This window comes from Notothenia rossii, assembly GCF_949606895.1.
Source record: "Notothenia rossii genome assembly, chromosome: 5".
NCBI classification, from domain to species: Eukaryota; Metazoa; Chordata; class Actinopteri; order Perciformes; family Nototheniidae; genus Notothenia; species Notothenia rossii.
Genome location: NC_136903.1, coordinates 13,103,762 through 13,121,606, shown reverse-complemented (window position 1 = coordinate 13,121,606; position 17,845 = coordinate 13,103,762). Strand labels below are relative to the sequence as shown.

At 41.4% G+C, this 17,845-nt stretch overlaps 1 protein-coding gene across 2 annotated transcripts in view; it reads right to left on the bottom strand.

The window, feature by feature from the left end:
- LOC307039659 (A-type voltage-gated potassium channel KCND2-like) overlaps positions 1 to 9,813 on the bottom strand; it is a 34,549-nt gene extending 24,736 nt beyond the window's left edge. The window contains exons 1-2 of one of the 2 annotated variants that reach the window (XM_079681924.1): positions 9,366 to 9,813; positions 7,934 to 9,115 (exon numbers count right to left, since the gene is read on the bottom strand). In XM_079681924.1, coding sequence (XP_079538050.1) covers positions 7,934 to 9,045 — 1,112 coding nt within the window. In that variant the 5' untranslated portion in view covers positions 9,046 to 9,115; positions 9,366 to 9,813. The remainder of the gene's footprint in view (positions 1 to 7,933; positions 9,116 to 9,365) is intronic. The other variant, XM_079681925.1, reaches the window with a different exon arrangement.
- Positions 9,814 to 17,845: the final 8,032 nt, after the last annotated feature.

The window sequence follows — 17,845 nt, the reverse complement described above, 5'->3', positions numbered from 1 at the left end:
GGGATACTCACAGTCTGGCATTAGAGGAGCTGGCACCGTTTCAAGATATTGTGTTTGCTATGCTGTCCCATGCGCCAGAGAGAAAGAAATCGGTGCAAAGTGCAATTCAACCCGCCCACACTTTTCACATTGACGGGTGGGACTATCATCACCTTCCTTATAACTTTTTTGTCCCTACATCTGTGCTGCATAGATGGATTTCGAGGTCAGAAAGGGGGCAAGGGCAGGATTAGATGTGGTAAATGCAGCATAATGAATTCTAGTGCAATGTTTACCATAGAGAGAGTGGCATCTAAAAATAAAGGAACAACTGTTTCTCCCCCGACCAGCACTCATTACATTACACTGTGAGGGTGCGGTTCAGACATGCATAGTGAACATTAAAAACGTTTCAGCTCTCTGTTCCTTGTATGCAGATTAGCTAAAGTGTTACGCTGAAGTAGCAAATGAAGGTCCGGTGAGTTACATTTGTTTAACTCTACAATTTATTACAGTGATTTTTTCCCCCACACAATGCTAATGTGGGTTGTGGGAATGATTCAGCCCAATTCATTCTTCTGTTGTTTAAACACCATGTTGAGTCGATAATTTGTTTGCTGACCTTACAGTGCAACCCCAAGCATGAACATTTAAACTACTGAGTGGTGGTAGCTACATTATGTCTCTCCAAAGGAACTTTTAGTAGCTGGACTTCCATTTAGAAAAGTGTTCCTGCAGTGAAAATGTTTTTGTTGGAAGAGAGGTTCGACCAAAATGAAAGGACACGAGTGATACAAATGGAATATATTAAAATAACCTTTAAAATATTATTACAATTGTTTCAGATTTAAAGGAAAATAACTCAGGGAACTTCAGTTTAAGCGACTTGGTAAACATTTTAGGAATTATATTAATTTGCTTTATTAATAAGAGTTGGATGAGAAACAAGTCCCCCAAATTAAACGGCAAAATACGATGCATGTCCCTGCGCTTCAGAACAACATATTAAAGCATTTTCCAATTATTTGTGGTGTCTGTGCCTTCAAAAGCTGTTAAATAACTAATGACAAATAAATCTGTTTTATAATTTTACGCTCTCCTTAAGGTTTGTTTTGTTTTAGGCACAACAAAGACTTGGTAAGGAGAAGGGAAACATTGCTGTTTGGGTTAAAGCCATGTTCTTAAAGGTTATACAAATAGGTTTGTTATGTTTAAAGAAATAGTTTAGCATAAAGACTGGAAACAAGGAAACTAGCCTGGCTCTGTTCAAAGGTAACAAGCACTTCTAAAACGAATTAATGTCATATTGTGGTTTTTATGTGTACAAAAACCAGATGCAGAGACAACAGGACTCCAGGAAGCAAAGAACAAGTGAAGGGAAACAAGTCATTCTTCACCATATTGACAAGACGTTGGTGGCACAGAAAATAATTAAATATATAAAAGGCTGCAATAACATGCACTGCAAAGGAAAAAAACAAAAGGAAAGACACTAGGAATACCATAAGATACTTTAAAAATATCTATTTATTAAAGGTGAAGGCCCAGCATAGTTCCTCCAATGGTATTGCAACAATCACATCACTAAATAAACATTGCTAGCTCATTCGTGTTTCTCGGTTTCTTCTGCTATTTCTGTTTTTTTTGCATTTGTGAATAACTGTGGTTTATATACACCTGCTAGTGTTTTGTGAAGATTAATTGTGCTGTAGGGGTGGATAAATCTATACCTAAACGATTGAGACGACCAGCAATTAGTCTTGTTTGCCGATTGATTCTTGCATCAATAAGGTTGATATATAAAAAAATGAACGAATGAACACTCTTATAAATGCATGTGCTCTTTGCAGTTGCTTCACTCATGTTATTAAAACATAATAAAGATATATATCAAATGTTGTTATTTAACATTACAAATGTATGGAAATGCAGCATGACCATGAGATAATAATATGTACCTCATAAATCATGACACGAGGGACTCCCTACATGTTATTACATTTACCTACTTTAATAATGAATGCTCTCAGAAGGACATCAATGATGTTGGCCGTGGTGTTATTTAGGCATGGGATTGAAAATGGAAAATCGGTTGTATCTGTCATCCCTTTTTCTCTTGACCCCAATGGCCTCTGTGAACGGTTACAATGGTATGCACCTTTTTCAATAGAGATAAAGCAATGTACTATATTAAGAGTAGCCACATTTGTATACATTCATTGCGACCCTGACATGATAATTGCGTGGATCTAATGCTAAGCACAGGGTTATCCACATAGTATAACTGTTGTACATCTGAAAAAAAGTGATGGGGAGGCATTATGCGTTTCTGCATAGCAATATCCATGACCAGATCAGCCATTTCCATCTGTATGTAAATGCTAAGTATGTAAATAAGCCACGTCGCAGCAGAGTATAGCTGTTGGGCTTGTGTTTATCATTTGAACACAATTTGATCCACAGATCTCATGGCGTACACTTTTACATCCGCTATCTTTTCCAACATATCAAATTCCACGATAGGACACAGTCACATACTGTAATAGGCAATATTTTCCCATTTCAGTCATTCTCTCAACCGGGGTCAGGGGCCCTGGGCTGTTAGATTGGAGGGAAGTGGAGCCAGGCAGAACAAACACTTTCGAACAACAATGAAATCGAGGTGATGTGTTTTCTCACATATCTCCTTATTTCCTAATGCACTGATGCTGCATTCATTCGGAGTAACTTTAATCTTGTTCTAGGAAATTCCATTAATCTTTGACGTTGCTTGCAATACAAAGAGGACGATGAAAATGCTGAGCGGTGGGAAAAACACTGATGCCATATTTTATGTCCTCACACTACGTTAGCCAGGCCCCGAGTGCAGAACATGCTAGTCTATTTCCCTGCTTAATGCAGCACATTCAAAGTGAATGAATGAAAAACCCCGCACGCAACGAGTGTTATTGGTGCTGCCTGGAAGATTGGTTGTCAAAGAAATCGAATCAAATGGAGGGACAGCCATTTTGTCCTTGCCATATAGATTATTTATCAATCTGACCATCTGCAGTGACGCATGCCTGCTTTTAGAGTCAGTTCACATAGACAGTATCCTCACATCAACCTACCAGCTGGACATAATCTGTTTTCAGTTCAGGGTTGACCGACCACAAATGTATTTTTTCTTTTTGCCATATTATTATACAGTATATACACTTTCATTAAAATATAATTTAAGCTCCAGAGTCTTGAAGTTTCTACCTATTAGAGTACATAAATAATGTCATAAATATGTAATTTATGAATCCCTATAAAATGTTAATAAATCATTCAACCCACACCTCCATAAAACCCTTTTAAATCTCTAGCTGCCAGTGAGAAGCTGCCTCAGTGTGATGAAAACAAAGAGAATAAAAGGAATGCAGGGGCTTGCGTATTTTCAATTTAGCAGAAAAAAGAGCATCTTTGTTTTGTTTTTCACAGATTCTGTCTTTCACAATGATCCTAATCTCCTCTGAAGAAGACTGCCTGTTCCCGCCCCTCGCTCTCACTCCTCCATTTCGAAGTCATTTGCATGGGCAGAAAGGAGCCAGCACATAACACATTTCAGTGCCAGGTTCCCCTCATTAAGTCACCTGTCACTTCAGCACCATTATACCAGGCTCATATTAGCATCACCTCTCTTTCCCAATAAAGCACCTGGAGAGGCACTGTAGGCCTACAGGCTAATGGCAGCCTACACATCTCACATCAGCCACTTCTTCTTTACACAGTAATTCATCACATAATGGATTGCTGATTTTCATAATGTGCACAACATACACAATGCCAAGTGGTGTAATGTATTCCGCTGAACACAAAAATGACACCCTTTGCAGTACATCATCAAACACACCGAATGTTCTCGCTGACTGTCGTGCTCAGTTGAAAAAAAAAACTGAGTGAAAATCCTCTGCATTGGCTGCGAGGGGAATTATAACTTATAAAACCACAAACCCACTATATCATCAACAATGCATTTGTTATCTCAACGATACAGATGCAGTAAAGGCCCTGCAGATTGTCCCTGTACATTTCAATTACATTTGACATGTGGTAAAGGCCTTCAAAAAGCTTTGCTCTGCACCACATCGAAGCATTACGTTAATGATTTGCATTGTAGGCTTTGATTGCAATGGGGTTGAGGTGTCAACACTGGCAGCATGATAATGGTTACACTTGCTGTGGTTTATGGGCCCAACACTGACCCCCAAGTCTGTTAACCTTGCCTCCTCTGTCTTGTAAATCCTACCTTGAGAGGTTTATAGGGCTCAGTTGTCAAGCCTTTTCAGTCGTATTTGGTGGGTGGAGCTGTAGCACAGACAAACGACACGGTGGTACATTTTGCATCTGTTGAGTGACAACAATGTACATGTGTTTGTTGCAGCAGCGAACAAAGCACATAGTAAACACAACAACAAATGCGTAATTTTAAATTATTTTTCTTAGCATTATTCAGAAGCAGCATATGAAAATATTGATATGAGGATTGGGAGAAAAACGTGTGTTTGTTGTGGAGCTGAGGCTCATTCTGATTGTCAGAGGTAATGTCAGTTTGTGTCCAGAGTAACGTGAGTGTGGCACACTAAACCCTGTCCTCCCCACTCCCCTTCCCTTGTGGGTTGCGCTTGACTTCCACCGTTTTCACAGCTGCTCTCAGCAGTGCACTCCATTACACCTTAAATCACTTAAAAGATCTGAAGCACCAAAAAGTCCCTCTACAACTAATTCACCCTGACGGTGTGGATCATCTAGAAAAAACAAGAGCAAGAAAACACTGCAACGTCTGATTCCAGCCTGATAAAGTTGAATGCTCTCTTTATAATGGAATATATTGCTGCCTTAACTGGACAATATTACATCAAGTTACAAAATCATACACTCAGACCTGAGAGCAGTTTACAAGATTCTTGCACAACACAGATAACAATCGCATATTTTTCACAGCCAGGATCTTGGCAGGAGCGTTCTGACAGAGGCAGATTCCTCTTTGTCAGGTATCCGAAAGCAGCCACCGAGATTAGACTCAATAAATACGGAGGGATAAGTGGGTCTTGTCCTGTGTTTGGTGGCACAGAGCTGTAGACACGCAGAGGCGTGACACGCAGCTGCACAGTGCTATTGATTCTCCGCTAGTCTCAAGGCACCCTTCCTTTTCATTCAGGCTGCCTGCCAAGTGCCTCTGAACAGGAGCCCCTGCTTTCCCAATGTCTGCACGTCTGCTTAAGCACAATCAATGGGCCATCAGTGGGAAACAGAATGCACGCCACTGTCTTTACTTCCTCAGGGTGGGAGTCAGGGAAATTGAAAATATATGTAGTGGAAAGGCCTCATGACACCAGGCAGGCATAAGGCATCATTGACTATCAGAATGAAATCAAAAGCCCCAGATGGCTACAGCCAGCAGCACCCCCTCTAAAGCTTATTTGCAACAGAATGACACGACTATACCACATCCATATCTTGCTGAAATAACTATTTGCTGGTATATAACCTGGATCGATTTTTCTGCATTCTGAGATCTGAAACAAACTGTCAGAGTACCTCATTTACCCTGATCAGATAAGCATTTGAAGGTTACTGGAGGAGAGTAGAACAATAGCTATGTCCCTCACTTCAGTGTCTTCAGCAGACAATGACGACCACAAATCAGCTCGACTATTGGATTGTATGTTTTTTTTAAAAGCACACCTCAAGACAATGATAGATCATGAGAAGGAGCCGACTTTGTCTTTCAGTGATAGGTATTCAGCCTCTCCACCGGTGGTCCACTATGCAGCATTCTGCACCACTGCAAGGCTTCAGTTGAGGTTGCAAATCTGTCAGAGAGGCTGTCATGGTTTACAATAGAGTGACAGAAACGTCCCCATTACCAAGGACATTTCAGTTTTGTTCTCGCACGGCAGAACATCTTTTTCAAATCCATCTTAAGCAACACAAAGGGGATCCTGGGCTGAATGCAGCAATATCTTTGTTGCTTCCCAAAGATAAATAATGTACCCTCTTACACAACTCATCTCTCATCTGTGCTTTGAATGTGACTGGAAAGCATAGCCAATGCAGCATTACGTTTGAGGCGCTTCAATCACCAGATCGTGCGTATCACTAATTATGCACTCATTGGTCATTTCGAGGGTGAGTGGTAGTTCGACTGGTATTGAGTGAGTGCAGGGAGAAGCTTTGTATGCCATTAAGGTGACAGACTCAGTGTCATCCGCTGCAGATAGCGAGAGGATGACGTTGTGATAATAAGTAATAATAATCAAAATTATAATAAGATCTGTTGCCTGCAGAGCTGAAGTGTACCCAGGTGCCGAGTGTCTGCATCAATGCAGATATGAAGATCAAGAAGGATCCGTATCAAATACATGAAAAGTCAAGCAGGCAATTAGTTCTCTCTGTATAGGCGTGAAAAATCCTGCATCAGTTAAACCAAAAGTAATACAGAAAAAGTGCACATGTTATGTATACTTTAAATATGAACAGACACATCCTCAAGCACACACTTATGCACACACACATAACACATAGCCAGTGGTAGTTTGTTTTGCAATGTTTGATCTGTGATGTTATGACTTTTAAATTAAAAGACAACATTATTTCAACAGGATCTAATTTCTGTGTCATCAGTGAGTAGCTGCGCCTGAGGACTAACATTGGCTGAGTGGCTGTACAACCTCATACGTGCAGCAGCGAGTAAATAAGCAACCAGGATATTTTTACACACAAATTAGAAACGGTCCGATTATTATTTCCCACTGTATGACTTAATAATCGTGACTTCAGGCACTCAAATGCCACATTCACTTTATTCATCTGAACGGATCAAAACCAATAGCAGCCAGACGCTCTCTGACAACAACTTTTCAGTACCTTGGAAAGCATACCGCCCCAGAATGCTGAGTAAATAAATAAATAATAGCTCAAATGATATAATAACCCATACAAGCATCCGAGCGGTTGAGTGTCCTCATCAATACACAGTCATTTGATGTTACCGTTTTAACCGCTTTTAATTATGTTATGCTACATCAGCACATTGTACAGCTGATGTTGTTCATGAGCATGCCATTAGCATTCAAATGTTTACTGCAACTCTTTAAAGGAAGAAAGAGAAGAGGGAGAGAATGAATTAATGAGAAGCAGGGGAAGCAGTGTGTGTGTGTGTGTGTGTGTGTGTGTGTGTGTGTGTGTGTGTGTGTGTGTGTGTGTGTGTGTGTGTGTGTGTGTGTGTGTGTGTGTGTGTGTGTGTGTGTGTCGTCTATACATTTTTTAAACTACTTTGCCTTTAATTTAATCACTGCCTTGGCCAGAAAATGCAGTATGCAGGATCTTGATCAGTTAGGAGTCTTTTTTTCTTTGGCCCAAAGATGTTTCCTCTCACACGTAATAAAAAAAAGAAAAGAAAACTGAAAAATACAAAATAAAAATCCTCCACTGTCTTTTTTACTAGCCACACTGTATGTGTTTGCTGCTGCAACCTTTTCAAAAGAGCCCATCCAATAAAAGCCATTACAAAACAGGCAGGGACGAGGCCTAACCTTCGGATAAGGGCTGCCTGTGAGGTGCAGCCTCATTGATAGGCAGTGAATGGTGCACGGAAGCCTCTATAAAGCCGACTGTTGGCTGAGCAGCACTTGAGGCTGTTAATATGCCCACTAAATGCACACCTGTGGCTGCACACAATTAGTTTAAACAATGGCCCCAAAATTAGGCTCTGTACGCTAATTCAACAGCTTCTCACAAATTAGAAAAATAAAAAAATAGTTGATGAATTCATAGGATTACTGTAATTAAATAATCGGGGACTTGTTTCGCAGCGTGTTTGGCTATTACAATGAATGTTTCATGGAGGCAGTAAGCTGTGAGCCGGTGATTTATGGACAGTTGAAACAGCTTAAAGGGTTTTATGGACTTGTATGCAGCCACCTACCCCAGTGTTGTCATGGTGACAATGGTGTACCAAAACGCTGCGGGGATACTGGTGAACTTGCTGGCTGTGGAACCTTTTTCTGCATAAAACATGACCGTTGCAAAGATAATGATGGCCATGGTGAGGGAGAATAGTAGGAAGCCCAGCTCGGAGGCGCAGCTCTTCAAGGTGTAGCCCAGGATGCGAAGCCCCGCAGAGTGCCGGGAGAACTTGAAAATCCGAAAGACCCGGAAGACCCTCAGCGTGACGAAAGCACCGCTCACCTGGTCATTATCCGTCATGACCAGGCCGATGTAGTAAGGCATGATGGCGACCACATCGATGACGCTCATCACGCTTTTCATGAACTTGTACCTGCTGGGAGCTGCTATCAATCGGAGAAGATACTCAACTGTGAATATCATGACGCAGGCAGTGTCCAAACAAAAGAAAGCCAGGGAGTAACGGTCTCCACAAGACATCTCTTTTGCCCTGTTGGGCATTGCCCCACATGGAACTGTCTCAACCACATTGGCCATCACTGATATGGCAATGAAGAAGCCTGTGACATAGTAGAAGACCAGCGCCATGGTGCTGGTGTGAGGGTTTTCAAAAGCCCGCCACAGGAACTCCCGGTGCGTGAGGTTCACCGGCGTGACGTCATTGCTCTGGTCCATTTCCTCGTCGTCTTGGAGCCTCTCTGCGTTTTCGCGCCGCCGGTCCTTGTACTCCTCATAACAGCAGTCCCCAATGATTTCGGCGATAATACCAAAGAAAGCCAGCTCCTCGTCGTACGCGGCTATGCATTCTTGGCGTGGATAGTGTAGTTTCCCCGTGCGGTAAAAATTGAGGATGTGTCTAAAGATGTCAGGGTCACGGTCGAAAAAGTACTCGTTTGTTTCGTCGTGGAAAAAGAAGTCTCTCTCAGTGCTCCCCAGCAAAGTGTCCGGGTACCTTTCTAAAGTGGTTCTCCACGTCTGAAACTTGGTCCCACTCACGTTGAGGATGATGAGTCCGTCCTTGCCCTTTTTCTTCTCTTGCGGGGGGATAGGCATAGGGGTGCTCGCCACGGGCATCCATCCTATGGCCGCCGCTCGGGCGAACGGGAGCCACGCCGCTACACCTGCTGCCATGCTGGCCTACAGTGTTTAATATAACCCTGCTCCGGTTATCACAGTGCTATGGTTCAGAGACGAATTGCATCTGCAGGAAGAACAGCAGATAGAAACTGGTGGTTAGGCGTTTGGAGCACCTAGGCTTAACAGAATATGATAAGAAAACCCCCAAACCCATTTACTTAATCTGGCAATGCGCATAGCACTGATGAGTACCACTCTCAAAGCCTGTAACTGTTCATGTTATGGAAGCTCATACTTTGCGGCAGAATATGAATTGGCTTTGGAAAACGTCACCCATCAATAAGCAGGAATGAAAGTAAAAGAAAACCACCCACCTTAGGGAAGGCTGTTCTTTAAACTGCATCCACGGCGAGTTTAATACAAAATAGCGATCCTCGGAAGAGAACACTGCAGCCAGACGATAGAGGGAAAACAGAAGAATATCGTCGCATCAACAAGTTAAACAAACGGAGCAGCAGTTTCTCAGCAGAGAGTGGTCAGCCGTCCAAGCGCGATCTTTTTCTCTCTCCCCCTCTCTCTCTCTCTTCTTTTCATCCGCAAGGCAACGGTGCTCAGTTGCATGCGTTTTTCTCCCGTTGCAGCTACTCCTCAATAAACTCCTATTCCTCTCGTCGACTGCAAGACCACCCTCCCCCCTCCTCACCACCAAGCTCCGACTGTGGAGAGAGGAGAGAAAATCATATTCAGAGAGAGGAGTGGTCCTATCTGCACCCAGAAATTCCTCGGCCGCTCCTCTGTGGGGAGACTAATCAATGCGTAATGGTAAAGGAGGCGGCATCTCCAGAAGCTCAAGTTACTGCTTATGTGTGTTTGTTTTCTCCCGCTGTACACCGTGAACCCTCACGATTTGACTTCTAAAATCTAAAATACTGTACATGAAACAAACCATAGCTTGTTTTAAATAAGATGGGTTGTTTTGTGTGGGTTTCTCGCCACATTAACCAAGTCCTTTGAAGATGTCCTTCGTTTTTCTCTTTAAAAATAAAAAGTCTAAAACGACTCGGTTTGAAGAGTTAGGATATAAGACTCTTTCAGGGTGCAAAGCTTGTGGTTTATTGGTGACAATTATTGATCTTAATATTGGGGCTTATTAGTTGTTGTTTTTCGTAACAGAAATATATTACAGGCTTCAGATCTGCAGCACATCGTGATCAATATTGTTTCTTGAATTGCATTGTTCTGTGATGCTTCTGCATGGAGTTACACAGCTTAAAAGGTCAACATCGTTGGGCTACACTGCTCTGACATTTTCAGAAATAACCATAATCAATTAAATGCCTCTTGTGTCCCACAACACAGACCTGCCATCTCCGTGGGGATTTTAGAAAACTGCATGGAACATTTGTTGCGTATTCTGTGACTTCAGTTCTCCATATAAGGAGCCCATGCACTGCCTCTGAACCTTTAGAAGATTTCAGTCCAGTTTCATCCATTTTAGTTTTTCAGCACCACGGAAAGCTCTAAAGCTCTCAACATCTTTCTCGTTTCCCGGTATGCTGCAGGTTACAGTTTCCAGAAATGTTTTACAGTGGATTCACTCAGCTGTACCACTTCTCCAGATCCGCTCAGCACAGAGGGGTTCAGAGTCATGGTTAACTACACACAGCTGCTGAGCTTAAACAAAATAGACTATGGTCTCTTCGATAATTGACCCAGACCTCCAGCCCCAAACCAAATGGGGGTTAAGATTAATTCTCTTAAACATGTTTTTAAAAACACCAGCTGTTGCTCTTATAAAAGGCAATTTGCAACAAAAGAAAAAAAGTGGTGAGTGTTTTGCTCAAGGACGATTTGACAGTATAAGTGGTCGCTGATGGACACATAAGAAGTTGCACTTGTCAGACCTGTGGCCTTTTGTTCTCAGATCTTCAGCCAGTTAACTCCATTCACGCCCAGCCTCTGGTCCCCTCTGGCTCCATGGTGAGTTTTTGTAGGATGAATGCACAGGACTGTCAGAAGTCCCATTAGTGTATGCGGATCACACTCAGTGTTCGGTTTGAGCAGTCAGGCCCAGGGGCTATGTATTCATCAGGGCATTTAAATATTCCAGCGGTTGCCAAATGGCACCAAACACAGGCGTCCCAGCAGAGCGTGATGCCAGACTAGCTGCAAGCTTGTCAAGGCACAGATAGCCACAGTGCTTTAATTCAGGAGGTATTCAAAGTGGTTATTTAGTAAATGGTTATTTAGCATTTACATATCCTGTAATTTAAGCGTTCTCAAAAACGTTCAGATTTTCGAACAGAACACGATGATATTTGCCTCAGAAATATGAGTGTATAAAAAAGCATGGCAGTTTTTTATCTCTCACTCCTCATATTTTCATTTGCCTTTGGTTTGTAAATCCTCTAAATGATTAGATCTTTCTATAAATGCGAATCGAGTTTCAGCCTATATCTTTTCACAGTATATTGACAGATACATTATGTACTGTATGGCAAGTCATATTATATGGTGGTGCTCTGTGGTGTAGTGGGATGGTCAGGATGACACCCTCAAGGTGCTGACATGCTTCATGAACACGGTCCATTCCAAGAAGTTCCAAGGTCATTTCAGATGATTGGTGTTGACACAGAGCTGTGCAGATGATTTAATTACACCGTCTGTGTGTTTATGGATTTACTCTTTGGATCAAGTAATTAGCATGTGTCCTCAACAAGGTTGAACAACTCATACGGCATTTTTGTGGTGTTTTGCGTAGACATCAGTTAAAAGATAGAAACCGCTCATGTGGATGTATGATAAATGCATTAATGTCAACAAAAATACAGAGATGGTTTATAAAGGCTTCCAGGAATAATAGTTATATCATCAGGCTATTTCTCTGTCCAGCCAGATAAGGCCTACTGACATTTTAAACTTGTACCACGGAAGTAATGCTGAGGGCTCTGGGATTAGGTTGTGTAACAGCAGGATACATTTTGTAAACAGGTCCTTAAGTGTGCTTAGTGTTGTAACTCGAATGCACGCACCCAAAACAAACACACAAAAACTGTCTGATAAACCCTCAGCAGACTTTCATGGAGGCTCAGACACACACACACGCACACACACACGCACACACACACACACGCACACACACACACACACACACACACACACACACACACACACACACACACACACACACACACACACACACACACCACACACACACACACACACACACACGTCATCCTTTTCTAATTTGACAGTCATTGACAGTAACAGTCCGTCCACTGTACACTGGTGCAGCCCTCAGTGCTGCGTGTTTTCTGTATTCGTAGTCAGGTCCAGCTCAGTGATTGAGATGATTAAACAGATGAGTCCCCTTCACTAGATACGTGCCATGGCTTGTTAAGTAAGAAGTTAAAGGGCAGCCCCCATTTGATTTGGGTCATCAATGAAGAATCTCGAAACATTTGAAATAATTGAAGCGAGCTTGTAAATTTAAGCCAGATATACCAAGTGAGCAGAACGAATCATCTACAGTACAAATACATGCTTCAATGCCTACAACGCCCTGTACTGTACTTTACTGGGATAGAAGTCTAGTTTAACCCCATAATAAACTTCATTTTTATGGAGCATTTCAACGAGATGCAAAGCTCATGACAAGCGATAAAAGGGTCATAAATAAAAAGCCAATAGGATGAGCAATAAAAAATCCCAGAAAGGCAGAAAAAGGTTAGAGGAATAAAACAGGCAAATTACACAAGGTACCCTATTGCAGGCGTGGGTACCACCCTGGCATGTTTTATGACATGCTGTTAATGAAGTCTGAATCGTCCTCATGACCTCTGGACACAATGACATGCGGATATCCTCAGGTGAGCAGCCCTCCCACACAATGTCATCTCACTCAGCCTCCCTCTGCCTCACCTCGGCTCTAATGAGTTATTGACCCCCCGCGGATGTGTAAAATAGAGTTGGTCTTCTTGGTTCTTTATTGCACATGGCAGCTGGTGTGTTTGTGTGTCTGCATCTCCCTTTCTGTGTTTGTGTGTACACATCCATGTATTCATGTGTTAAGCCATTTATTTGTGAGTTCATGTGTGTGCACTATATGCAGAGATGCCAGGAGTGGGAGGCTGATGTTTGCGCTTGAGGACAGTATGACTAGTTTTATCCCTGTCAGGATTGCTGGGATAATCTGTAATTGAACAACTGCTTCTTGTCAAAAAGCTACAAATGCGCTAAATATGTATGTGTGGTTGCTACCTGTGGGTTTATTTCAGCATTAAAAAAGGTGCTGGGAGATATATAAATATTACATCCGTATCATCTTAGATTATGGATATTGTAATGTTGCATGTAAGTGTCTCTCCCTGGTTTTAAGAGATGTACTGGTATTACAGTAAAGTGATGTTATTTCTTGAAGTTACCAGACGTTTCTAGCTGTTCTATGATTTAGCTTTACCCATTAAGTCATTATATCCACATTAATGCAGATTATTTATTAAATACAATTATGGACATTTTGGAAAAGCACCAACAGTCAACCCTGCAATATCTCTGCAATATCTCCCAGCCAGACATCAAAAGCATATTGTAACTTATAGACAACCAAATCTGTTCAAACCTATGTTACTGGCACGATTACAGTCTGGCAAAAACACAAGAATACTGTTTAGATATGGTCTCACTCATTAAATCAGTCTATCATTTATATACAGCCCATCCTGGATAGGAAAGAATGAAATCCACCCACTAGCGCCTTTTTAATTGTTTTTCACCTGGCTCCTTCTCACTGTGTCTATAGGGAAAGTATAGCTCTTGTCATCTGGTGAAGAGGTGTAGAAGGGATTAGAACAGAAAGGGAGGTGTCTGTCAGCGTGAGTGCTTGTGCCTATACAGTAGCTAAAGCACACACTGCCGCATGTGTCTGGGGCTTTGAGAACTCCTTGAGTACAGTACATCACTGCAGGATCAGCCGTAAGTCCCTTAACTGCCACTGCACCCTGGCACATCTGCTGAAAAATGTAACGTGCGGCCATGAAACTAAGCTAAACCATACTTTTACTTACCTTGTCTTGTCAGCTCAGCCTTGTAGTATTCCTTTTAGCCTTGTTGCATTGCAGAAAAATACAGATGTTCGTTTATCTCATGGTGTATAATTAAAAACTAAAGACAGCACAGTGCCCAGCCTGCAAAGCCTCATTGAAATAGGAATTATTTCCCAAGGACTTCATTTTTTGTATATCCGTCTCATCTGTTGAATACAACCCCCACTGCAGAGGTGTTGAGCAGATGCTATGTGAACTTTTGAACACAGAGCTTTTAACAGGTTCACACTGTCTGTGTAGCCGCAGCCCCAAATTGAAAAGGAAGCTTCTCCTTTTTTTTTTTAAGTGAGACAAGTGATGAAACCTTTATGTTGCAGCTGCTTCACTGAACTGAGAGGACGGCTAAGAGGAGACGGATATTAGCTGTAAAGTTCAGCTCAGGACTAGAACAGACATTACACATTCAGAGTTCATTGCCCATCATTGCTGTGCATAGACTTGTATGAATGTTGGAGCACACTGGACAGCATCCAAGATGGAACAATTTTGATCTAATCTGCCTCTTGAAATCATATTTGTTTGGCAGATGTGAGGTCCCGTTTCATTGGATCATATTCAGAATTTCATTGCCATTTCAGCAGATTGATACTTAAATGTCACTGGCTTTAATGCGGTTGGCTCAGATTCAATCCATTGTTTTGGATTTGCTTGCCGTTTTTTTATTGTGTAAATGTGCTGACAATCAAAGGCAGTCAAGTTCAGGCCATAAACTTCTCTCTAATCCCTAAATATGTACTTGTTTAAATAAGGACACATATTATGCAACTTTTCAGGTTCATCTTTTGTATTTCGGGTTCAAACTAGAACATGAATAGATGCTGTAATGTTCAAAAAACCATTTATTCTTCTAATACTGTCTGCCTGATTATAGCTGTATTCACGTTCTGTCTGAAAGCTTTGGTTCAGCGCCTGTGTCTTTAAGCCCCTCTCCCAAAAAGACCCAGTTTGCTTTGATTGGTTGCTGGGTCTGCGCTGTCAAACAATGGCCTTTTCACAGCAGCATCACTGCGGTCAGAGAGACTCGCTGTGTCTACTTCCCACTTCTAGGGTGAACAATAACTGAAGTAAAGGCTTATTAAATAAAAAACTTTACGCACCACATTTTCCATCAGGAATCAGATCTCAAATCAGGGAGAAATTAACAACAAAGATTACAGGTTGTCTCCAGTATATAATACTATTTATATCTCCTTAGTCCTCAGTATGTTTGAATTAACTCTGATACCATAAACATTGTAATTTCATTTTTGTGAAATAAATCTAACGTGTGATCTAATGTTAGAAGATCATTCATTCTGAATACAAAAAAAATATCCTCCTAAATAAAAATCACTTTATTCATATACAATAACTTTGAAATATAAATTGGGTTTATCTGAACTGAAGGGGTGTCAGCTGGCTATCCTGACAATGATGATGCCTCTTCTCTGATGGCCTGTGTGAGAAGAGTCTGGTCCAGACATCATTTAACCCAACAGGAGCTACAGGACCGACCAGGTTACTCAGATCACCTGCAAAACAGTAGATTTACTGTAATATTATTGTGATGATTCTGTTTAGTTTTTTTGTGTGCTTTTTGTGTGTTTTCTTCTGTATCCCCCCTCCATTCTCTGTTTTCCTCTGCAGGGCTGGTGTGTGGCAGGGAGTTGGCTGGCTCCTCCCAGCCGCAGACGAGGCACACCTGTTTCCACTCGCCTCTTCACCTGTTGACATAAAAGCTCGGTCCTCTTGCCACTTCCCTGCCAGATAATTCCTTTGTGTTTGACCCTCCGGTGTGTCTTGCTGCTGTCCTCGTCCCTGTGATCTCTTCGCCTGGGTTTTTGCCTCCTGTCCCTGACGCCTCCGTGCCAGCCAGCTTCCTGCCTCCACTGCTGTTTTCTGTGCCTCTGCTTAAAATAAACTTTTTGCTTTTGATCTTCTCTCTCTCTCTAAGTCTTTTGCTTTGGGGTCCAATATCTCTAGGCCGTAACAATTATACTGTCATGTAATCATATCAAGGTGTTTGACAGGAAGAGCAGTTAAAGTTCATCAACACATCTTATATTTGTAGTTATGGCAAAAGCAGCAAACAGTGTAAAACAATAATAACAAATAATTGTTTGTATCGTTGTATAGAATAATTAATGAATTGAAATCTGACTTTGAGTGTAACTTTTGCTTTTAAAAATATAAAGTACAATTAATTGAGCCTGAGTGAGATCCCGACTTGAGGAACCTGGGGCTACTGACAGTTTTTCATTGATGTGTTCATATGTTAAAGTCGAGCTTCCAGTATAACACCAGCCGAAGCAATTAGCAACATGTTGCTAATGTTAACCAAAGCTACACAACTTGTCAATAAGAAAGAACATTTTTAAATTCCGTACAATTTGACCATTTGTTTTTCACATGTGTACATTGAGAGCAGTTTTTAAAGTATATCAATGATACAATACTGCTGCATAGTATGTAGCCTAATCAGAGAGTGGAATGGAGCAGATGGGGGCCTTCTTGTAAACAGTGCCAGCTGAGCTAACGTTTCACGAAAGGCAACATGAAAACACAGCAACTCACTTTCAACCTACAACTGTCATCATTTAATTGAATTCAAATGAGGCTTAGCACTCACACAGTCTAACAATCTGCATAAAATATTGCATTTCTCCGGTCCGTGGGTCGAAAAGCAATGCTACTGCTGGTGGGTGTATTAGCGTAATATGCTAACATTAATCTTACAGGCAAACTGTAAAGCAGCATAAAAAAGGCAAAAGATAACGTTTCCAAGTTTTAAGTACAGCTGATACAGATTCATCTTGACTTCAACTTCAGTTTTTGAAGATTCAAAGATTCAAAGGATTTATTGTCATATGAATAGTAGCTAGCTACATTGTGGAAATGGCAATGAAAAGTCCCAAGCTCCTCCAACATTGCAACATAGTTATATAGAGTTTATAAAGAATAAATAGTGCCATGAGCAACAGTAGAATAGATTAAAATAGGATAGTGCAGATTATATTGCAAGACCAATGTGCAAGTAATGCAGATGAAGTAAACGTTATACATGTCAACAACAACAAAAATACAATAAGCTCAATAATGCAGAGAATGTTGTGACCAAGTTAATACAGGAGGCTACATGCAAATATAACAAGATATACAAGAACAGAATGTAAAATTAAATACTGTACAGTCAAATCAAATTAAATACTGAAGTGAATGTTGTTGCAGTGTACTGCTTCTTGTTGTGTGGACATTCCAGCCATACATTCTCAACCTCAGATGATTGATGGGAGAACATAAAGGTTTTTATGTTGGTTATTGCAGCAAACAACAGAACAAGTGACTTTGTTTGTTCGGGCTGTGTTAGCAGGTGAATGATATTGAGGGACAAAAATGGCAGACAGGAGAGCTTCAGCAGCTACTTTTTAGGAGGAACATCACCTTGCTGGAGGTGGTTCTACTGATCCCAGGAACCTGAATATGGGATATGAACACCTACAGTATTTGACATTAGGAGGGGAGACAAATATGATTCATTCAGCATAAGATGGATGGAGCAGGAGAAAAAGAGAGAGGACTTATTATTCTGAAACTTTCAGGGTTGCCTAGACGCCCCAAGGACCCATAATTTTTATGTTTAGAAGCCAGGAAAAAGTACATTTTGAATAATATGTGACCTTAAAGGACATCAGCTCTTTTCCCAAGGTACTGTCACTGAATGCTGAAAAGGAGAAGCTTTCATTCATAGATCCTCAGTGCCATCATTACCA